Raw genomic sequence first — 24,104 nt, 5'->3', positions numbered from 1 at the left:
CAGCAGGGCAAGCAAGTGCCTTCACATTCTTTATATTCTTTTCTGGACTCGGGTGTTGCAGGGCCCGGGACTGACTCTGGGTCTCCAAGCTTTGTCCTTGGGTGGTTTCCTGATATCTAGCAGGTTCCTAGAAGGTATTTCTTGTTGGCTTATGGGATGTGGCCAAGTGTATTTGAACTAGCTCAGCGGGGTTCTCAGGAAAGTAAGGGAAAACCAGCTCACATGCTGTTTCCCTTCCTCACACTTTTTTGCTGTGGGTTCTCAGGAAAGAACTGAGTTCTCAGCAGTGATAACAGGGTGGCTGTTGAATGTCCCAGCTCCTTCCATGGTTTGTACCTTTGAGGAAGTTGAGCAAACAGTAAATAATCAAGCAGTTTAATTTCTTTTTTATTCTAGTCTATCTTTAAAAATGGAAAGTTTAGATTGAAAAGAATTTCAGGGCTGCAGAAATAATGTGACTCGATTGATGAATCTCCATGTACCATCAGGTAGTTTTATTGCCAGTGTCATTTAATCTGTACCTGTGGTTCTAAAAGTGTAGTCCTGTGGGACTTCCCTGGTGGTCCAGTGCTAAGGCCCCATGCTTCCAGTGCAGGGGGTCTGGGTTTGATCCCTGGTCAAGGAACTAGATCCCACATGCTGCAACTAAGACCACGTACAGCCAAATAAATAAATATTGAAAAAATAAATAAAAGGGTCGCCCCACACTAACAGCATCAACACAATCTGGAAACTTACTAGAAATATGGATTTCCATTTTCGAAAGGACCCTGATGCTGGGAAGGATTGAAGCCAAGAAGAAAAGAAGGCAGCAGAGGATGAGATGGTTAGATGGCATTACCAACTCAATGGACATGAATTTGAGCAAACTCTGGGAAATAATGAAGGATAGGGAAGGCTGGCATTCTGTAGTCCATGGGGTCACAAAGAGTCAGATACAACTTAGTGACTGAATAACAATAACATTTTGAAAAATATAAATCAGAAACTCAGGGGGTGGAGCCTGATCAGTTGTTTCAACAAGTCCTCTGGGTGATTCTGATTCCTGCCAAAGCTTGAGAATCACCATATATACCATTTCATCCAACCTCTGTTGGAACATCTTAAAGGGAATATTATGTTACCTGCCTCCTGAGAAACCTGTATGTGGGTCAAGAAGCAACAGGTGGAATCTTACGTGGAACAACAGACTGGTTCAAAATCGAGAAGGAAGTATGACAAGGCTGTACATTGTCACCTCGTTTATTTAATTTACATGCCGGGTACATCATGTGAGATCCCTGGCTGGATGAATCACAAACTGGCATCAAGATTGCTGAGAGAAATATCAGCAGACTCAAATATGCAGCTGATGCCACTCTAATGCCAGAAAGTGAAGAGCAACTAAAGAGCCTTTTAATGAGGGTGAAAGAAGAGAGTGAAAAAGTTGGCTTAAAACTCAACATTCAGAAAACTAAGACCATGGCATCTGTTCCCAGCACTTCTTCACAAATAGAAGGGGGAAAAGTGGAAGCAGTGACAAATTTTATTTTCTTGGGCTCCAAAATCAGTGCAGATGGTGGTTAAAAAGACACTTACTCTTTGGAAGGAAAGCTATGACAAACCTAGACAGCATATTAAAAAACAGAGACATCACTTTACCAGTAAAAGTCCGTATAGTGAAAGCTATGGTTTTTCCAGTAGTTAGGTACAGATGTGCAGGTTGGACCACAAAGAAAGCTGAGCGCCAAAGAATTGATGCTTTCGAACTGTGGTGCTGGAGAAGACTCTTGAAGACTCTTGTTTCCTTTGGACAAGGAGATCAAACTAGTCAGTCCTCAAGGAAATCAACCCTAAATATTCATTGGAAAGACTGATGCTGAAGCTGGAGCCCCAATACGTTGGCCACCTGATGTGGAGAGCTGACTTATTGGAAAAGACCCTGATACTGGGAAGGATTGAAGGCAAAAGGAGAAGAGGGTGGCAGAAGATGAGATGGTTAGATAGCCTCACCAATTCAACAGACATGAATTTGAGGAAACTCTGTCTGGGAGTTAGTGAAGGACAGGGAAGCCTGTCATGCTGCCTTCCATGGGTTTGCAGAGTCAGACACAACTTAGCGACTGAACAACAAAATATTATTTTACCTGTAAATACTTTAGTACATCAACTGTTTTCTTTTAAATGTAATATCTTGCAAATTGACCAAACATTTTGAGAGCAATTAGTACCAATATTTAAATAGGCTTCCTCTTTGATCTCCTGATTCTGCTCATCATAACCAGCAAACTGGGCAAGTCCTTTGTAATATGTATATAAGGATATTCATTGCAATTCCTCGGATGAAATAAATTTGGAAATACTGCCTAATACTGAGTGATTGGCTAAGTTGTTTTATCTACTCAGTGAAGCACTGCGAAATCGTTACAGAGAATGTTGTCCCTCATACTGTTGTTTTTTTCCACCTTTTATTTTATGCTGGAATATAGCCGATTAACGACGTGATAGTTTCGGGTGAACGGTGAAGGGACTCAGCCATACATATACATGTAACCATTCTCCCCCAGACTCCCCTCCTATCTAGGCTGCCACATAACATTGAACTGAGTTCCATGTGCTGTACAGTATGTGACTACTGGTTGTCCGTTTTAAATATAGCAGTGTCAATATGTCCTTCCCAAACTCCCTAACTATCCCTCCCCCTACCCTTCCCTCCAGCAACCATAAGTTCATTCTCTAAGCCTGTGAGTCTCTTTCTGTTTTGTAAGTTCATTTGTTTCTGATACTGTTGTTAAATAGGAAAAGCTTTCAGAACAAGTATTGGGTGGTCCCATTTTCTTTTATTGTGCAAGGTGTGTGTGTGTGTGTGTATTGGAGGGGGGAGAAAGGGAGAGGGGAGGATATGTCTATGTTGTGTATATGAATTTAAGCACATAGAAAAAGAGATAGAATGTTATATATTAAAACACTAATAGTTATCTTTGAAAGGTATGATTTTAGTTAATTTTCACTTCCTGATTTTTTTTCCCCATAAGGAGCATGCATTTTTATAATGGAGAAAAACAGCACATTTAGTTTTGTTTTGAAAAAGCCATATCCATTGAAGTTACAGTCTCTTCCTGATCAGTTTCTGTTGAAATTACCATCTCGTCTTGCATTTACAGATGGGCACATGTTGGATTCAACAAGATATGCCGTCATTGGAGCAGATCTCCGAGATACAGCTGACCTGGAAGAGAAGCTAAAGAAATGTAACATGAGTACACAGTGAGAGTTTTTTTTAACCTCTTACATTTGTGATTCCATGCTAACTGGAGATAAGGCCAGTTGGAAGTACAGTGTAATTACATGTACCATTTTGTCCCCTGTAATCTCTGTCATTTCATTGCTATTTAGAGTAGTTTTCTGAAGTGTTTTAAGAAGCCGTGTTCCCCAAGTCTGTTTTTCCATGAGAATCGCTTGTATCGCTTTTATAAAATACTGATTCCTAATATCATAAGTTTGAGGGAAGATAATTGTATGCTTGGAAACATAATTGTAACATATAAAGAAAGGGTTAGCATCCAGGGTATAAAAGAATAGCTACTATTTTTTTAAAAAAAAGTCTGGTGGAAAAATGGGCAAAGGATAGATGACCAGGCAGCTCAGAGGAAACTGGGTATCATGTTAAAATGGTATTGAACATCAGTAGTAATCAGATGAAATCCTATTTTGCTACCACCAGGTTGGCAGAAGCGTAGGAGTCTGACAGTATCAAGTGTTAGCACGGATATTGGGGGAAAGGAATGGTCATACACCACTGGTAGAAGTGATCTTGGTATGACCATTGCAAGGAGCAATCTGGAATTTAGTCAAATTGCGGGTATCAGGTGATATTGCAGTTCCATGTTTGGGTGTGTCTCTCCTGAGAAGGTCTACATGTAGCTTTCATTTTTAGTAGCAGGAAATTGGAAACAACTGAAATGTCCATCAGGAGGAGAATGGATGAATGATACGTAAAATGCATGACTTTGGAGACAGCTCAAAAGTTTAGTGTTGAGTTTTTAAAAATTAGATGGCAGAGTTGTATGCAGAGTATGATACCAAATGTGTAAAATCAACTCCTCCCCCCAAATACTGTATTTTTGTGATTGCATGTATACATCAAGGAAGTGTTTTTAAAAGGGACCAGAAGGGTGCACACCAAATTCTTGAGTGTGGGTACCTTTGGGAGGCAGAGGAGGGGAGTGGGAGGTGTGGTTTTAGCACAGTGATGCTGGTCAAATGGATAAAGAGCTAGTGGGAGGAAAAGGCATATCTCCTTGGTCTGCCGTAGGTGAAGATGACACTTTCAAGGATATTTGAGGTGAAAGACTCAAGGGAGAGGTTTGGAAGGAAGGGAAGGGAAAGGGAAAGTTATTTTGAAAAATAAATTGAAGGCGAAGAATCAGCGGCAAACTGAAAAATGAACAATGAGGGAAATCATCGGAGGACAGGGAAGGGAGCAAGAAGAGCATGGACTCAGTTAACTCGCCTTTGAGGGAAGAGAAACACCCCCCAGTCTTCCGAGAGGGGAAGAAGGAGGGTAAGGACGGGCACAAATACAGACGCGCTTCGGGCGATGGAGGGTGAGGGAAGTGTAGAGGGTGGAAGAGTGATCTTCCTGATGCATCGGCGTGGCGATGGCTGCCATCTCAGCATCTTGAAGTTCTTGCGTACATTTCTTCTGGAATCATCAACTAGATTGTCATTCATAGGATTTACGTCCCCACCAACCCAAATGTTAAAATGGGCTTTGTCACTGCAGCTTTACTGTCTGGATCTGTCTCACTGAGTGTTGAGAGGTAAAGTCCATACATTGCAAAGACTATACTTCTTTTTTCCTTTGGGGAGATCCTTACATGGTTCACAAATTGCAGAATACAGTGTGTTTTCTTAAATTTATTTTTTTAATTGACCTATAGTTGATAAACAGTGTTGTGTTAGTTTTTGCTGTACAGCACAGTGACTCAGTTATACACACACTGACGTTCTTATTTATATTCTTTTGCATTATGATTTATCCCAGGATACCGAGTATAGTTCCCTGTGCTGTACAGTGGGACCTTGTTGAGTATCCGTTCCATATCTAATTGTTTACGTCTGCTAATCCCAGACTCGCAGTCCACTCCTCCTTCGTCCCCTCTACCCTTGGCAACCACAGATTTGATCTCTGTCTGTGAGTCTGTTTCCGTTTTGCAGATAGGTTCCTTTGTGCCATGTTTTAAGCTCCACGTATAAGTGATGTCATATGGTATTTGTCTTTCTCTTCAGACTTACTTCACTAAGCATGCTAACCTCTAGTTGGATCCGTACTGATGCAGATGCCACTGTTCCATTCTTTTTTATGACTGAGTAGTACTTCATTGTGTGTATATCTCATATCTTCTTCATCCACTCCTCTGTCGGTGGGCATTTAGGTGGTTTCCACATCTTGGCTGCTGTGAATAGTGCTGCTTTGACCATAGGAGTGCCTGTATCTTTTTGAATTGTAGTTTTGTCCAGATATATGTCTAGGAGGGGGATTGCTGGATCATACGGTAATTCTACTTTTAATTTTCCGAGGAACCTCCATACTGTTTTCCATAGTGGGTGTACCAACTTATGTTCCCACCAACGATGCAGGAGGGTTCCCTTTTCTCCACACTCCTCCAGCATTTATTTGTAGACTTTTGAATGAGGGCCCTTCTGACCAGCATGAGGTGATACCTCATTGTAGTTCTGATTTTCATTTCTCTAATAAAATTAGTGATGCTGAGCAAGTTGTGTGTATTCTTTTAGCAGAAGGAAAGTTTTGACTTTCAAGGGTGTGTTGCTGGATTTCTTGGGAGCATGTGGGTTTGTGAAGGTCAGCAGGAGATTAGTTAAAGCTGATAGCAGTGGTCCTGGAGCCCACTCAGAATGAAGGGAGCGCGAGTCTTGGAATCTTACCCTGGATTCCTATTTTACTTCTGCTTGTTGTTGTTCAGTCACCCAGTCGTCTCTGACTCTTTGCGACCCCACGGACCGTAGCACACAAGACCTCTCTGTCCCTAACCATCTCCTGAAGTTTGCCCAAGGCCATGTCCATTGCAGCTGTGATGCCATCCAGCCATCTCATCCTCTGACACCCTCTTCTTCTTCCCTCAATCTTTCCCAGCACCAGGGACTTTTCCAGTGAGTCAGCTGTTTGCATCAGATGACCAAAATACTGGAGTTTCAGCTTCCGCAACAGTCCTTCCAACAAATATTCAGGGTTGATTTCCCTTAAGATGGACTGGTTTGATCTCCTTGTTGTCCAGGGGACTTCTAGGAGTGTTTTCTAGCTTCCACTTACGATTATACAGTGGAAATGACAAAAAGATTCAAGGGATAAGATCTGACAGAGTGCCTGAAAAACTATGGTCAGAGGTTCATGACATTGTACAGGTGTCAGTGATCAAGACCAGCCCCAAGAAAAAGAAATCCAAAAAGGCAAACTGGTTGTCTGAGGAGGCCTTGCAAATAGCTGAGAAAAGAAGAGAAACTAAAGGCAAAGGAGAAAAGAAAAGATATACCCATCTGAATGCAGAGTTCCAAAGAATAGCTAGAAGAGATAAGAAAGCCTTCCTCAGTGATCATTGCAAAGAAATAGAGGTGGGCTTCCCTGGTGGCTCAGAGGTTAAAGTGTCTGCCTCCAGTGCGGGAGACCTGGGTTCGATCCCTGGGTCGGGAAGATCCCCTGGAGAAGGAAACGGTAACCCACTCCAGTATTCTTGCCTGGACAATCCCATGGACAGAGAAGCCTGGTAGGCTACGGTCCACAGGGTCGCATAGAGTCGGACACGACTGAGCGACGGAACGGAACGGACGGAATAGAATGGAAAAGACTAGAAATCTCTTCAAGGAAATTAGAGATACCAGGGGAACATTTCATGAAAAGATGGGCACAATAAAGGACAGAAATGGTATGGACCTAACAGAAGCAGAAGATATTAAGAAGAGGTGGCAAGAATACACAGAACTATACAAAAAAAAAGATCTTCGTGACCCCAATAAGCACGATGGTGTCATCACTCACCCAGAGTCAGACATCCTGGAATGCAAAGTCAAGTGGGGCTTAGGAGGCATCACTACGAACAAAGCTGGTGGAGGTGATGGAATTCCAGATGAGCTATTTGAAATCCTAAAAGATGATGCTGTGAAAGTGATGCTGCACTCAATATGCCAGCAAGTTTGGAAAACTCAGCAGTGGCCACAGGACTGGAAAAGGTCAGTTTTCATTCCAATCCCAAAGAAAGGCAATGCAAAGAATGTTCAAACTACTGCACAATTGTAGTCATCTCACACGCTAGTAAAGTAATGCTCAAAATTCTCCAAGCAAGGCTTCAACAGTATGTGAACCTTGAACTTCCAGATGTTCAAGCTGAATTTAGAAAGGGCACAGGAACCAGAGATCAAATTGCCAGCATCTGCTGGATCATCAAAAAAGCAAGAGTTCCAAAAAAACGTCTACTTCTGCTTTATTGACTACGCCAAAGCCTTTGACTGTGTGGATCACAACAAATTGTGGAAAATTCTTAAAGAGATGGGAATACCAGGCCACCTTACCTGCCTTCTGAGAGATCTGTATGCAGGTCAGGAAGCAAGAGTTAGAACTGGACATGGAACAACAGACTGGTTCCAAATCGGGAAAGGAGTATGTCAAGGCTGTATATTGTCACCCTGCTTATTTAACTTATATGTAGAGTACATCATGCAAAATGTGGGGCTGGATGAAGCACAAGCTGGAATCAAGATTGCTAGGAGAAATATCAATAACCTCAGATCTGCAGATGACACCACCGTTATGGCAGAAAGTGAAGAAGAACTAAAGAGCTTCTTGATGAAAGTGAAAGAGGAGAGTGAAAAAGTTGGCTTAAAACTCAACATTCAGAAAACTAAGGTCATGGCATCCAGTCCCATCACTTCATGTCAAATAGATGGGGAAACAATGAAAACAGTGAGAGATTTTATTTTGGGCGTCTCCAAAAATCACTGCAGATGGTGACTGCAGCCATGAAATTAAAAGATGCTTACTCCTTGGAAGAAAAGCTATGACCAACCTAAGCAGCACATTAAAAAGCAGAGACATTACTTTGCCAGCAAAGGTCCATCTAGTCAAAGCTATGGTTTTTCCAATAGTCATGTATGGATGTGAGAGGTGGACTATAAGGAAAACTGAGCACCAAAGAATTGATGCTCTTGAACTGTGGTGTTGGAGAAGACTCTTGAGAGTCCCTTGGACTGCAAGGAGATCCAGCCAGTCCATCCTAAAGGAAATCAGTCCTGAATATTCATTGGAAGGACTGATGCTGAAGCTGAAACTCCAATATTTTGGCCACCTCATGTGAAGAACTGACTCATTTGAAAAGACCCTGATGCTGGGAAAGATTGAAGGTGGGAGGAGAAGGGGACAACAGAGGATGAGATGGTTGGATGACATCACCGATTCGATGGACATGAGTTTTGAGTAAGCTGCAGGAGTTGGTGATGGACAGGGAAGTGTGGCGTGCTACAGTCCATGGGGTTGCAAAGAGTCAGACATGACTGAGCGACTGAACTGTACAGTGAAGGCATCAGTTCTTTGGTGTTCTGCCTTCTTTATGGTCCAGCTCTCACAACCATTCGTGACTACTGGGAAGACCATAGCCTTAACCATATGACCTTTGTCAGCAGAGTAATATCTCTGCTTTTCAACACACTGTCTAGGTTTGTCATAACTTTCTTGCCAAGAAGCTTACTTCTGCTTACTAGTTGTTTAATAGAGGGCAGGGTTTTGGGGTTTTGTGTTTTTAATCTCTTTTGAGCCTTAGTGTCTTCATTTATGAACTGGGATAAAAACTATTTCACATGATGGTTTTGAGGATCAGGTAGCACATGTGAAAACAGTTGAGCAGAAATTGGCCCATATTAGGCCCCTGAGTCAGCTGCATCTGACTCTGAGTACAGCTGCAGCTGTATAGCCAGCTGTTTGGAAAATGTGCTGGTAGGTCATGGAAGTAATCATGTATAAATCGGACCAGATCTTCATAGGAAGTTTGCCTCACTTTGGAGATCTACGAAACAGATGAAAAAAAAATTGGTGTAACAAGTATTCAGATTACATATTCTTCCCTGTGGTTTCATTTATGTTCTCTGTTTTCCTTTATGGGCTATCTTGCCTGCTTTTCTTTCACTTACATTTTGAAAAGTGTTAATCCTCTTTCTAATGTTGCTAATGGCTACCTTTTACAAAATATACTGTAAAAATGTTTAACTTCATTTTTTAAATGATTCAAGTCTACAAAGAAGTTGCAAAAATCATACAAAAAATTCCCAAATAGCCTTCTTTACCTGGCCTGGGCTTAGCTGGGTGGTTCATCTGCTAGGGGCCAGGTTTAGCTCATGTCCTCTGGGGTTTGTTCATGTGGAGAACAGATTGGTCAGTGGAGCTGTGTCATTCTCAACCACAGGACCTCCCCTCCTAGGACAAGCTAGCTTGGGTTCATTTCCATAGTGGTTTCAGGTTTCCAAGTACAGCAAGAGAGCAAGTGCCAGGGTCCAGGTCATTTCCAAGCTTCTGCTGGTATCACGTTTGTTGCTATTCCATTGGCCAAAGCACGTTACATGACTCACCCAGATTCCAGGGGGAGGGAAATAAACTCTGCTTCCTGAGTGGGAGACTCTGCCTGCACCGTGCCACAGTGTGGGTGTACAGTTAGGAAGAACCTGTAGCCATTTTTATAGTCTGCATTTTCAACCGCAAGACAAAAATGATTGCTGATCGCTCACGTTTTTGCATTGTAAAACTTAGAGTCGTGTTATATTGATTGTTAATATGAAAACCAAAAGCACTGGGCTATGAACTACAATGTGAGTGCATTTAGAGAGTCCCATCTGGATGAAAACATATTTGTGTGCTTTTTTTTCTTCCTTTAAGATTGCCAACCCTCCTGATCGCTGAATGTGTGCTGGTATACATGACTCCAGAGCAGTCTGCAAACCTCCTCAAGTGGGCCGCCAATAGTTTTGAGACTGCCATGTTCATAAACTACGAACAGGTGAGAGGAAGCTCAAGAAATCCACGTTCTGTGCAGGACTCCAGGGGTGGCTTTCTCTCTCTTGAGCACCCTTGGAATATGCTTTCCCTTATTATTTTCCTTCTGCCTCTGTAGCTCCTTTGTTAATCAATTCCAGCAAACCTAGTATTCTTTTCTTTTCTTGAGGTTTATTTATTTATTTAATTTTTTTTTTTGGTTGAATTGGGTCTTCATTGCTGCACATGGACTTTCTCTGGCAGCAGCCGACAGGGACTACTCTCTAATTACAGTGCCAGGGCTTGTGGTGGTGGCTTCTCTCGCTGCGGAGCACGGCCTTGAGAGTGAGGGCACAGTAGTCGTGGCACATGGGCTTAGTTGCCAGGCGGCATGTGGGATCTTCCCGGACTAGGGATTGAACCAGTGTCCCTTGCATTCCAGGGTGGATTGCTAACCACTGCCCTAAACCTAGTATTTTTGAGTTCATAACTGCCTGCAGACTTTTATCTAGAGTTTCTGAACTTCCATCTTGGCCTTTACGGAAGCTTTTTGTGTTCTTACTTTATCACTGTGTTTACTATAAAATCATAGATCTTGATGGAGGGAATTTTGGCTGTCATCAGGGTAGGGGTAGTGAACTCACATGCCTTCAGAGGCAGATAGTGATGCAAATGGAGAAGCTGGCCAGGTGTTATACATTGTGAAGTAGTGGGGCCTGTGGTGAACTGGGACACCCACATCCCATTTCATGGATGCCCGCTTTTCCGGGCCAGTCCGTTGTTACCATGTGGTAACAGGCCTAGAGTTGCCTGAACTCCCAAGTTTTCAAGAGAGATTAGAAATCTAGGATTTTACTGTAACATTTCCTGTGGCTCAGATGGAATGAGCTGAGCTGAGCTCATTTATTGAGCTCACAGCTCCTGCGGTGCGGGAGACCTGGGTTCAATCCCTGGGTTGGGAAGATCCCCTAAAGAAGAGAAAGGCTACCCACTCCAGTGTTCTGGCCTGGAGAATGGCAGGGACTAAATTCCCGGAGAATTCACTTCACTTTCCTGATTTCTGAAGTCACTGAGTCTGGCCTATGGCTTGTGTTCTCTTCTCATCTGGTGCCTAAAGGGTTATGATTTAGTGTTTTGGAATGATTCGTCTTGGGTCTGTGTGACCTGCAGCAGAATTGCTCTGTGGTTGGGAGTTCATGCTGTGGAGACAGACTGCCTGGCTCTGTGATCTGGACAAGTTACCTAGCCTCTCTGTGCCCATTTCCTCATCGGAAAAATGAGGATAACAGTACCCCAACTTCAAAGCTCATATGTGGGTCAACAGGTGCGCAAGCACGGACAGCATTAAGTAAGCTGTTATTAACTCAGTTAATATTTGGATCTCTCGGAGCCCCAGGGATAAGAGTACCTGCCTCTCTAGTCTAAATAATCCAGACTAAATTTGGCAAGTGCATTCATTAAAAAAAGAAGACTTGTCTCTCTGGATTATTATGGGAACTCCTGAGATGCTGAACAGCAGTGGACTGATGATAAGCAGTGCCAATACATGTTAGCGACTTCTATTGTTTATTTTAGTTTAGCTTTATTGATTTTATTTTATTTTTTTTTACTGCTTTTTATTTTATTTTCAAATGTTTTTACAGATAAGGACAGTGCAGGGCCTTGCCCCCTGTCACGTAGCTACAAACAGGTCTGGGGCTGGACCTTGGTCTCCTGTCTTCCCCACCCCCCACCCAGCCCAGGTTCTGGTATAGGTGGGTCTTGGTTGGTAGATTTTTCTTCTTTTCCTCTCTTTAATTGGAAGCATTCCTCAGATGTCGTCTTTTTTTAAAAAAAAAAAAAATTTAAATATTTATGTATTTATTTTTGACTGCACTGGGTCTTCGTTGCTCACGCGGGCTTTCTCTGGTTGCAGAGTGGGGACTGCTCTCGAGTTTTGGTGCTCAGACTTCTCATTGCAGTGGCTTTTTTTGTGGAGCGCGGGCTCTAGGGCACACAGACTTCAGTAGTTGAGGCTCACTGGGCTTAGTTGCTCCAAGGCATGTGGGATCTTCCCAGACCAGGGTTCGAACTGGGAACCCCTGCACTGCAAAGTGGATTCTTAATCACTGGACCACCAGGGAAGCCACAGACATTGTCCTTTGACCTGGTGAATGAACATAATGGCTGCTGGCCTTGTCAGCCTATACTACCAACGTGGGTAAATCCTGGCGACCTGTCTCTGTTTTCGGGACACCATACCTGGGAAGAAGGAATTTCGTTTCCACATGTTTCAGATATTCACTGTTTCATTTGTGTGTTCTTTGATTCAACATGATGTGAGAGATAAAGGGTTAAAGAAATTTTGGCCAGAGACCCTGTCACTTTGGAGCAGGGCTGAGATTGTACTAGTTTTTAGTATGTTGACAACAGCGTCCCTCAGTGGGGTTAAACCCTCCCCACCACCTTCATTTTATGAATAATCAACTTTTAATTCATTATTTCCTGACAAGTGCAGAATCATCAGCCTTATGTTCGTCAATTGCTCATATGTCTTATGTTGTTATTTAATTAATAGTTAAATGACAAAACGACATGGATGATGATTATTTCAGTAATAATGATTTCAGATTCTTAGAATTTGATTGCTTATGTAGCCGGTGCTTTTCTTTGAGTTTCACATATATTAACCTTTTTAATCATTACAGCAGCCCACAAGGTAGGTACTTGACACTATCCTGGATTTACAGGTAAGGGTTTGAACCAGGGGATTAGGTATCTTGGTCACAGCTATTAAATATCAAGCCAGGATTCAAACCAAGGCAATAAAATGAAGGAGTTTGTGCTCATAAATATGCTCTGTTCTGAATGAATAGTCTGTAATCATAGCATTACTGCCACATAAGCCCTATGCATCCCCCCCACAAAAGAGTACCATTGGTTCTTGCCTTGCACAGGATTGGGGAATCACTTCACATATTGTTCAAGTGCTGAATTTTTGATGCCTTATATATGACAAAGTACCAGTGTGTGTGCTACATTAATGTGCATAAAATTTTGTTTTGCACACATATATGCTGCTGCTGCTGCTAAGTCGCTTCAGTCGTTTCCGACTCTGTGCGACCCCAGAGATGGCAGCCCACCAGGCTCCCCCATCGCTGGGATTCTCCAGGCAAGAACACAGGAGTGGGTTGCAATTTCCTGTACATGATGTTATTTGTTTATTTAAATTGGAGGCTAATTACTGTACAGTATTGTAGTGGTTTTTGCCATACATTGACATGCCTCAGCCATTTTGCACACATATGTACATGATGTTTTTTAAACCTTTTTTTTTTTTATTCAGAGGTAGGTAAGGTGGTCTGGTATTCCCATCTCTAAGAATTTTCCACAGTTTGTGTTGTGATCCTCACAGTCAAAGTCTTTAGCGTAGCCAGTGAAGCATAAGTAGATGTTTTTCTGGAATTCCCTCGCTTTTTCTATGATCCAACGGATATTGGCAATTTGATCTCTGGTTCCTCTGCCTTTTCTAAATCCTGTTTTGAAATACATCTGAAAGTTCTTGGTTCACATACTGTTGAAGCCTTGCTTGAAGGATATTGAGCATTACCTTGCTAGAATGTGAGATGAGTGCAGTTGTATAGTAGTCTGAACATTCTTTGGCATTGCCTTTCTTCTTTATTCAGAGAGTAATACCACATGTGAAAAAAAAAAAAAAAGTCATATAGTTTGAAGGGTAAACAAAGAAAAGTCTCTCATGTATCGCAGATCTCAGCCTCTAACCTGGGAAGCAACCTTGCTGTATACTAGAATTTTCCTGTGCATATATAAATGTGAAGAGAGATTTTTTTTCCCCCTAAAGATAGATGGGAGCATACTATACACATTCTTCTGTAAATTACTTTTCAAGAGTTTATCTTGGGGGCCGTCTCATCTGTCTATCTTCTTTTTATATTTTCATGGCTATATGGTATTTCATTGTATAAACCTGCCAGAATTTATTTAACCCCAAGCACTGGATATTTAAGTTCTTTCCAGATCCTTTCTATCATACATAGTGCTGCAGTAAATATTCTCCCATCTTCTCATACACACGCAAGTCTACCTGTGAGACAGACTCCTGGCAGTGGAGTTATCTGGTCCCAGGCTGAGTGTTTGCAGTGGATGAACCGTGCTTAGTTGCTTTTTGAGGGCTGTACTCCATCAGCACTGCACTTGGGGTTCTGTGACCTGCGCTGGGTATTATCAGCCTTGACTGCTTAGAAATAGGATGTGGTTATTTTATTTTGCATGTTTTAAGAACCAGAGAGACCCTGTGGCAGTGCCCAGCCTCCTGTCTCCCTTCCCAGGTGAACATGGATGACCGGTTTGGGCAGATCATGATCGAGAACCTGCGGAGACGACAGTGTGACCTGGCCGGAGTGGAGACTTGCAAGTCGCTGGAGTCGCAGGTCAGAGTGCAGAGACCCGGATGTCCTCTCGCACCCTGGCCAACCGAGAACGGGCCTCCTCCCTATGCAGATGGGAGAACGTGAGAGTCCTTCCGGAGTGCCTGCCTGCAGGCAGCCAGGGCTCCACGTGGCCACTGGTTCATCGTGCGGGGGAGATCCAAGCCCTGTGCTACCATCTTGGCATGGAAAATACAAGTTTACATTTCCTGTCTCCTGTTACTTTGATTTTTTATTATGCTGTTTTTCAAACAACATAAGAGTAGAAGGAGTAATTAAAGCGAACACCTATGTCCCACCAGCCAGCTTCCAATAATTAATAATATTTTGTCATTGCCATATTGTTACCCCTTCCCCCAAATTTTTGTTGGTGGTGTCATTGGAAAGGTAGCTCAGTGGTAAAGAATCTGCCGGCAGTTCAGGATTCACGAGTAGATGTGGGTTCAATCCCTGGGTCAGGAAGATCCCCTGGAGGAGGAAATGGCAGTCCACTCCAGTGTTCTTGCTTGGATAATCCCACTGACAGAGAAGTCTGGTGGGCTACAGTCCATGGGGTCACAAAGAGTCAGACATGACTGAGTGTCTGAGCACATCATTGGAATATTTAAGGCAAATCTCAGATACTGTTTCATTTCCCTCTTAAGTACTTCAGTGTGAATCTCTTACCAGTAAGGACCTTCCTCTGCCCAGGATAACGATAACACTACTATCATATCTGACAAGTCGACATGCTCCTTCATAGCAGCTGCTGCTACTGCTGCTGCTAAGTCACTTCAGTCGTGTCCGACTCTGTGTGACCCCATAGATGGAAGCCCACCAGGGTCCCCCGTCCCTGGGATTCTCCAAGCAAGAACACTGGAGTGGGTTGCCATTTCCTTCTCCAATGTCATAGCAGCTGACACCCACCCAGTTCATACTAGGTTTTTACCAGTCATCTAAAAAATTGTTCATGGTTGGTGTATTTGGATCAGGATCCAAACATGATTCCCACTTTGTACTTGACTTAAATTCTTGCAATCTGTAATTGTTCCCCCCAAATTTAGAAATTTTTTGGTAAAGAGGCACTTCCCCACCCCTACCCCCTTTTAAATGGCTTATTTTTTACATGGCTTGTGTCATTACCGCCGGGGGCCCTTTAAAAACCTATTGCTTATATAGAAGTTTCTTCCTTTATTTCTCTTTAAATATTATACTTTAGGGTGCCCCCATTGTAACAGTACCTGTTGAGTAGAGAAAATGGGGAAACTGAAAAGACAGATGAGAGGGTCCAGAATGGGCTTTTGAAAGAGGAGCCCTTCGAGGGAGGCTGTGTGTGCAAAGAGCGCCTCGGGTTGTGTGACAGCTCCTGTCGTCTCCCTTTCTCTCCACCCCACGTTTTAGAGAGAACGGCTCCTGTCCAGCGGGTGGGAGTCGGCAACAGCCATCGACATGATGGAATTGTACAGCAAGTTGCCTCGTGCCGAAGTGATCAGGTACAGGATTGACAAGAGTCCGCTCCATGGCAAATAATTGTGAATGAAAGGCATCATTGTCCTTACCTTTTAATGTTTAAAAAAAAAAAGCAACCCAACCCCAAACTAGACCTATTTTGAAACCAGTTAACTGCTGCTAACATAGATTAAACATTGCTAGCTCCTTGAGAGTAACTCATTAGCTATTAGCCAAGATAAGGTTTATGCCCAAACAGATTATTTTAGTCAAAATAAGCAGTTACACCTCTGCAGTGGAAATCTTGCACAATCTCTGTGTTTTGGAAAAGGAGGAAAGTCACGTTGCCCAAGGGGTCCTAAGCGGGTGGGGGAGTCTGCTTATGGATTTTTAAGTGGACTTTCCCCCTCATTATAAAAGAAATACATGCTTGTTGTTCTAAAACAATTTTCAAGTAAAGTGCATGAAGCATAGAGCAGTTGTGTGCTTTGAGTAAATCGGAGTATATTCTTTTTCTATGTGTATATAACTATTTATCAATCTATAGATCTGTATTTTTTGAATCAGTAGGTTGATCCATGTATTTGTCTGTAAACCACCATCCTTTCAAAAGCTTAACAGGAGTTTGTATTCGTCTCTGCATGTCAGGATGTTCAGGGTTGCCATGTCCTGGTGTTTGTACTGCTGTGTGGATATATGCTAACGACAGCAGTTTTTCAAATTGAGATGTAATTGACAGACAACATTAGTTTCAGCTGCACAACATTTTTTTAAGGAGAACCACTTTATTTTGAGTAGTAAACAAAACTCCATTTATAGTGTAATAAAAGAAACCCTCCATCAATTTCTTCACAGTTAGTCTGAAGAATAAAATCTCCAGCTTAATTAGAGTTTACATTTAAGCTTAAATATTCTAAAATGCATCCATGTCAGCTTTGGAGTTTTAATCTTGCCCGATCCTATGAAATAGAACAAACCTTGATCGATAATCAGACTCCTAATTTTTGCCGTTCAACCATATTTCTTGATCTTGCTTTCTGACTCCATACATTCCATCCAGAGTGTTCAGTGGATTTGTAATAAACTCCCAAGGTGAAGGGAAATGTCTTGCTTGTCGTTTGCCTAAAATCTTGGCTTGTGTTCATCTTTTTAAACAACAAACACACACCAAAAATGCCCATAGGTTCCACTACTAAAACGCCTTTAAAGATCTTCTCTGCCAGTGGCTGCGGAGCTCAGTCCATGACACCTGAAGCAAGGTCTTGGAGCAGAACCCCACCGCGTGCAGCAGACAGCAGGCAGGACATGGCAGCAGTCCTGGTTTAATTTACATTTCTTTTCACATAAATGAAATTGAAAAGCTCTTGTTTTTTTCCTTGCCATTGATCTGGTCTTTTACCCATCTTTTAAATGAGTTTTAAAAAGTGTTCTTTCTTACTGAAGTGTAACAGCTCGTTTATATGACCAGGAAATCTACCACCTTGTCATTTGTATTACAAACATTCTCTTCTGGTTTGTCATCTGTCACTTTTGACTTTGCTTATAGAGATTTTTTTCTTCTTTTCAAAAATTAAGCAAAAATGGGCTCACGCCATACATACTATTCTGTAGCCCGCTTCTTTTCACATAGGCTATCCTGAACGCTTTCCCATGCCCAGCAGTATATGTCATGGCCTTCATTTTTAATTGGATACGTTTGTACTATTGTCTTTTCATTCCACAGAATAGAGTCCCTTGAATTTCTGGATGAAATGGAGCTTCTTGAACAGCTCATGCAGCATTACTGTCTTTGCTGGGCCACTAAAGGAGGAAGTGAACTAGGTAGGTGACTTCACTTATTTTGATTGGAATTTTTCTAGGGATTTTTTTGTCTCCAGAGAGCATAACTCTCAATGGGAATTTTCTACCCAGGAGGAACTAGGGCTCGTATACATGGATCTGTGAACACAGAGAATCAGCAGTTAAATCCTCTGTTTTTATAGCACAAAACCCAGGAGAACTATTTAAATAAACCACATGTATGAAAACCAACCAACAGGGTTGTTTGTGGAATTTCCTCAGCTGGATGGTAAGAAACCTTGAGTCTTGTAACCATCTTAATGAAAGGATTCAATGTTCAGCTTTTTGATCTGCTTGTAACCAGGTTTCAGTTCAGTTCAGTCGCTCAGTCGTGTCCGACTCTCCGCGACCCCACGAATCACAGCACGCCAGGCCTCCCTGTCCATCACCAACTCCCGGAGTTCACTCAAACTCATGTCCATCAAGTCGGTGATGCCATCCAGCCATCTCATTCTCCGTCGTCCCCTTCTCCTCCCGCCCCCAACCTTTCCCAGCATCAGAGTCTTTTCCAGTGAGTCAACTCTTCGCATGAGGTGGCCAAAGTATTGCAGTTTCAGCTTTAGCATCAGTCCCTCCAATGAATACCCAGGATTGATCTCCTTTAGAATGGACTGATTGGATCTCCTTGCAGTCCAAGGGACTCTCAAGAGTCTTCTCCAGCACCACAGTTCAAAAGCATCAATTCTTCGGCAATCGGCTTTCTTCACAGTCCAACTCTCACATCCATACATGACCACGGGAAAAACCATAGCCTTGACTAGACGGACCTTTGTAACCAGGTTTACTGGATGTTAAAACACACAGGTCGTTATTTCTGCCTAACACCCCTGCAGCTGTGGGGTGAATTTCTCTCTCTTATCTTCTTTTATATGGAAGGTGGATCCCCTGGCTTGGAAGAGTTGGGCCATGGGGACAAAGCAAAGAGCCTGTCTCAGTGCCTTGTTTGCTTGGTCTTGACCCAGCTCCTCCTTTACAGCTGCCCCTTGTTGACCTTGCTCCCCTGGGCGTCTCTCCAGCCCACTGGAGATAGTTTTAGATCCCAGTTCTGGGATCTTTGCTATTATTTTGCCCTCAGACTTCCTATAGCTGTGTCTGACATACTGCCTTAGGCAGGTAGTGAATATAAAACAAAGCGCTTGGGGAAGTCAAGGACTGTCTCCTGTGTGAAAATTCCAGGTTGTTAATCGTCCTCCTTGGGCTTATCTTTCCACCAGTTTATAAATTTACCCAGCTGGGCAGTTCAGTCCACAAAATCCATTTAGTTTTTATTTAAAAAATCATTTATTACTGTGTTTTTGTACTGCTGTTTTCCCCCATTTTTGAAAACAGTGTAATTTTAAGCAGAGACTTTGGAAACTTCTAAAAAAAAAGTATGGCAAAGAAAAAAAAAATCACCCATATGCCCATCACTCAGAGATAACCTCTGGCAGCTTTTCCCTTCTGTTCTTTTTCTAGCTGTTGATTTGTTTTTAGTGGGGCTTAATTTATCTATGTAACCTCGATTCCAGATCTTTTTAAGCTTAATATTGTAACATAAGCATTTCCCCTTGCTATTAAAAACTCTGCATGAGCATGATTTTCATGGCTTTATAAATATTCTGTCATGAAGCTCTGTCTGCATTGACTTAATTTTCTTACACTTTTAAAAAATTTAGGTAACTTGTAATAATATAGAATTAATTCTAGATTCTGTCAAGTAATGATGCATTGAGCTCTTCTGTGTTAGGGGCTTCTTTTCCCCACTTCTCACCTGGCTACTTGTGGTATCAGTATAGTAAGTCACTTACATACGAACCTTCAAGTTGCGAACGTTTAAAGATGTGAACGTGTGTTCCGTCAGTGTCAGGTGTGAGTGACACTGCGGCTTCTCCTCCGTCTCCTATTGCTGACAGTCCTTCAGCTCTACAGCCTCCCACCTCCCTGCCCCCTTCCGTCAGTAACTCTTTTTGCCTCTTCACTCAATGCCAGCCCCTGTATGCTGAGCTGTTGTCCTGTACTACTGTACTTTTCAAGGTACTGTACTGTGAGATTAAAAATGTTTTCTTTATTTTGTGTGTTTGTTTTTATGTATTATTTGTGTGAAAAGTATTATAAACCTATTACAGTACAGTACTATACAGCCAATTGTGTTAGCTGGGTACGGAGGCTAACTTCGTTGGACTTATGAACAAATTGGACTTGCTAATGTGCTCTTGGAATGGAATGGAATGGAACTCATTCGTATGTAAGGGACTTACTGTACTTAACTTGTATGTGTGTAGAGGAGAAATTGTCTGTTTGCTCGAAGTTCAGCATTTAAAAGACCAAGTTCCTAGAGAATAGACTGTAGGACAAAATCTGAACAGATTGATACTAAACAAACCCACAGCCAAGACTCTGGAAAATCAGATTGATTCTTCAATAATAAAATCACCTGCTAAAACACAATTCAACACTCTTCAGAGGAAGGTCTCAGAATTCAGAGTCTCCTCAGCTTACCACTCACCGTGTTCAGTTTAGTTCAGTCACTCAGTCGTGTCCAACTCTTTGCGACCCCATGGACCACAGCACACCAGGCTTCCCTGTCCATCAGCAACTCCTAGAGGTTGCTGAAACCCATGTCCATCGAGTCGGTGATGCCATCCAACCATCTCATCCTCTGTTGTTCCCCTCTCCTCCTACCCTCAATCTCTCCTAGCATCAGGGTCCTTTCCAGTGAGTCAGTCTTTCATATCAGGTGGCCAAAGTATTGGAGTTCTAGCTTCAGCATCAGACCTTCCAATGAATATTCAGGACTGATTTCCTTTAGGATGGACTGGTTAGTATTTGATAAAAAAAAAATTACTAGATATGTGAAGAAATAAATTGCCTACACCAGTCACTTTTATTACTGAATTTGACTCAAAGAGAAAAGGGTGAACAAAATTGCTAAGGCTAGCTAGTCAGTAACCCTTTGACTTCTTTCTCACCCAAAACGGGCCAATAATAATTTTCAAATGTATTTAAGGTAAAAAGCAAAACACTCAAGAATGAACTCATTAAACAAGTTGTCTGAATGAAAGGTATTAATTCAGAAAAAAAAAGTTCAGGATTTAAAGAATAGACTTGTGGGTTTTACTGCGGAGAGCCCATAAACTGCTGTAACATTTCTTAATCCCTTTTAAACCGCCCGTAAACAGTCTCATCCAGCCTCCTGTTTCCTTGTGGAATCTTATCTTACACAACCAGGAGGCCCGGGTGCAGTAATTGAATGTGCAGCCGTCGCCCCAGAGCCGGTCCCTGTGGACCTGGGGCCCCAGGGTCACATTCTTCCACCTCTGACTGTTTTCTCTGCCTCAGCCTGTGACAATCCCTTCTCAGCATCTGTGCGTTTCCTCCCCTCAGGTTTGAAGGAAATAACTTATTGATCTGTTCAAGACTCGTGCTGAGCCAGAGCTGAAGCCGGCGACCTTTCCGGAGTTGAGTCTCCAAGTTTCCTGAGTGATGGGGAGGCCCCAGCTGCCATTCTCCCCCACTCTCCAAGAAGCCTCGTTTACTGGGGTAGTTGTACAAGTTCATGTTCCTGTTGGCTGACAGTTTAAATAAATCTCCGTTGCCAGTTGCCGGTGTGTTGGTCCTCTGCTGTTTATCTTTTGCTCCCCTGGGGGGACTGTGGTTCCCCTCTTTGTCAGCTGGAACTGAAGATCCTCAGCCCAGCCTTGACATTGGCCCACTGCCCGTGAGTCAGACTCAGCTCCTGCCCTTGCATCCATTGTGGGATTTACTCCTGTGTGCTCTTGTGTGTGGCACCTGGCCTTGCGCTTGGCATCCAGACTGGAGGTTGGAGCTCGTCTCTGCTCCCGTTTCTACCCTTGCCTGCTCAAGTCCTCCTTCACCTTGGTCACTGTGGCAGGCTGAATGATGACCCTTTAAAATGTCCCTTCCCAGTCCCCCCACCCGAGATATGTTACCTTGTATGGCAAAAGGGGCTTTGCAGATACGATTAAGTTAAGGATCTTGAGGTGGGAACATCCAGGTGGGCTGGATGTAATCACAAGAGTCCTTCCTTTTAAGGGAAGGAGGGAGGGCAGAGTCAGAGGAACAGGCGGTGTGACGCCACAAGCAGAGACCGGAGTGATAGACTTTGAAGATGAGGGAAGGGCGAAAGTTGAATATAAATGGCCACTGGATGCTGAAAAGGGCAAGAGAATATCTCAGAGCATCCAGAAGGAACCAGTCTTGCCAACACTTGGACTTTAGCCCAGTGAAACTAATTTCAAATTTCTTACTCCCAGGACAGGAAGAGAATAAACTTGTATTGTTGTAAGCTGGTGAGTCTGTGGTCATTTGTTATAGCAGCAGTAAGAAACTAATACAGATACGATTCTAGTACAGATTAAAGGGTCCCTGGAGATTCAGAATCATAAGGCCTGTCCTTGCCTGATAACATTCTTGGTTATGTGAGTGAGCTGTGAACTTGAACCTGAGTATGCAGAATGGCAGCAAGGCAGCCCCCCAGCCCTATCGTCTAGAGGTTGCAGAATCAGAGATCAGTGTTCCCTAGAGTGTGACCTGCGTCCCACTACACAACAACGTGCTTGTGGGCAGGAGTGGGTGGTGAGACAGCATGAAATAACATTGAATCACCCAGTGAGAAAGTTACTTGCTTCTCACTTATCTTTCAGATCTTAAGAATTAGTTCAAGGAAAAGATCGCAGGCTGGTACTGATGGGGCTTCAACACTAATGTCATATTTACTAATTCATTGATTCTGTAACCATGTACTAGCCATTAATGGGTGGCGAATCCATCTGGGGAGTCAAGTCCATTATTTTTAAAAGATAAGGAACAGAATGGAAAATGTTCATAGCACGTTATCAGTAGTAAGGGTGCGTACTTTTTATAACTTGTTTCACTTTTAATGTGGGTTTGCACTACCACGTTAGCTTTGTTCCTAATGGTTTGGTCTTGTTTTTTAAGTGAAGTACAGTTGACTTACAATGTTGTTGTATTAATGTCTGTTGCACAGCAAAGTGATTCGGTTATACATACGTATACATTCTTTTCTATTTTCTTTTCCATTATGGAAAAATTGCACAATTGGATCTAGTTCCTTGTACTATACAGTAGGACCTTGTTTTTTATCTAGTCTATATGTAACAGTTCGCGTCTGCCAGCCTCAAACTCCCAGCCCACCCCTCTTCCTCCCCTCTTCCTTAGCTTCGGTTTTGATCATAAGTGAAGGTCAGAGTGTTACAGCACTTCACCAGCTGTGGCAGCAGTAGCATTTGGCTGAAGTTTTTAAAACTTGGCTTGGCTTCGGTTATATTTCTGCTTTTCCTTACGTTTTGTAATGGATTATGTTCTGTTCGAGGCTAAGGATACACCGTTACTGTTGATAGTTGTGTTATAAAATATCCCTTAAAGTACCTATAAATTTCATTTTTAAAATGAATGCAGCAGAGATGGTAAAAGTGATACATTTGGCAATACTGACGTTGACCCAGCACTTTAGAGGATCTCGCCAGGGGTCCACGTTCATGCCCTCCCCACCCCCACCCCCACCCCCACCCCCCGTACTTCCCACGACCAAGGCATGCATTCCAAAGTGTGACTTTAGTTGAGTTGGAGCTTGGACCTGACTTCACCTGGGATTTACAGCCACTCACTGCCTCTGCTGTTCTCCCACCCACTCATCTAAAACCGCTTGTAATCCTTTCTACACACACTGCTTAACTGAAGCTGCTCTTGGGAAGGACATCAGTGACGTTGAAACTAGCACATCCAGGGACCCTTTCTCAGTCCTTGGCTGTCTCAGCTTCTCAGTAGCATCTGACACGGGCGACCACCTCTCTCCTTAAAGTATTGTCACTGCCAATCAGTGATGGAACTGAATCTGAAACCAGGCAGATTGGCTCTGGAACTTGTGATTTTGACTGCTGCATTATATATATATCCCTTCTCCCCTTGCCCCAGATAGCATAGAAAATTCCCCCATGGCTGCCCTGATGCTTTATTTCCTTATTTCTGATAAATTTTTCACATTTATTACATTCGCTTATTTCCCATTTGGGGGCTCCCCTATGTGCCTTAATGAAGAGTGATCTTTTTCTGCAAAAATTTTAGTGAGGCTTTTGAATATTTAGTAGCAGAAATAATGTTTAAAAAAACACCGCAACTCAGTTACCATATGATCCAGCAATCCCACTCCTGGGCTTGTATCCAGAAAAGATGAAAACTAATTCAGAAAGATACATGGCACCTCAATGTTCATAGCAGCACTATTTGCAATAGCCAAGACAAGGAAGCAACCTAAATATCCATTGACCGATGAATGGATAAAGAAGATATGGCATAGGAACTTAGCGGTCCAGTGGTTAAGGCTTTGCACCTCCAATGCAAGGGACACGAGTTTCATCCCTAGTCGGGGAACAAAGATT

The 24,104-nt window shown here is 42.7% G+C and overlaps 1 protein-coding gene and 1 pseudogene across 1 annotated transcript in view; one reads left to right on the top strand and one right to left on the bottom strand.

The window, feature by feature from the left end:
- Nucleotides 1-21,286, top strand: part of LCMT1 (leucine carboxyl methyltransferase 1) — a 66,668-nt gene extending 45,382 nt beyond the window's left edge. Inside the window, exons 6-11 of the mRNA XM_055409710.2 lie at nucleotides 3,144-3,246; nucleotides 9,917-10,037; nucleotides 14,341-14,442; nucleotides 15,820-15,911; nucleotides 17,591-17,688; nucleotides 21,070-21,286. Coding sequence (XP_055265685.2) covers nucleotides 3,144-3,246; nucleotides 9,917-10,037; nucleotides 14,341-14,442; nucleotides 15,820-15,911; nucleotides 17,591-17,688; nucleotides 21,070-21,092 — 539 coding nt within the window. The 3' untranslated portion in view covers nucleotides 21,093-21,286. The remainder of the gene's footprint in view (nucleotides 1-3,143; nucleotides 3,247-9,916; nucleotides 10,038-14,340; nucleotides 14,443-15,819; nucleotides 15,912-17,590; nucleotides 17,689-21,069) is intronic.
- LOC148773659 (protein CEBPZOS pseudogene) lies at nucleotides 16,865-17,466 on the bottom strand (annotated as a pseudogene).
- Nucleotides 21,287-24,104: the final 2,818 nt, after the last annotated feature.

This window comes from Moschus berezovskii, chromosome 27 (assembly GCF_049115385.1).
Source record: "Moschus berezovskii isolate FMDL1 chromosome 27, NW_MosBer_1.0, whole genome shotgun sequence".
NCBI lineage: Eukaryota > Metazoa > Chordata > Mammalia > Artiodactyla > Moschidae > Moschus > Moschus berezovskii.
The sequence above is the reverse complement of the archived record's forward strand: the minus strand, read 5'-3'. Positions and strand labels throughout refer to the sequence as shown.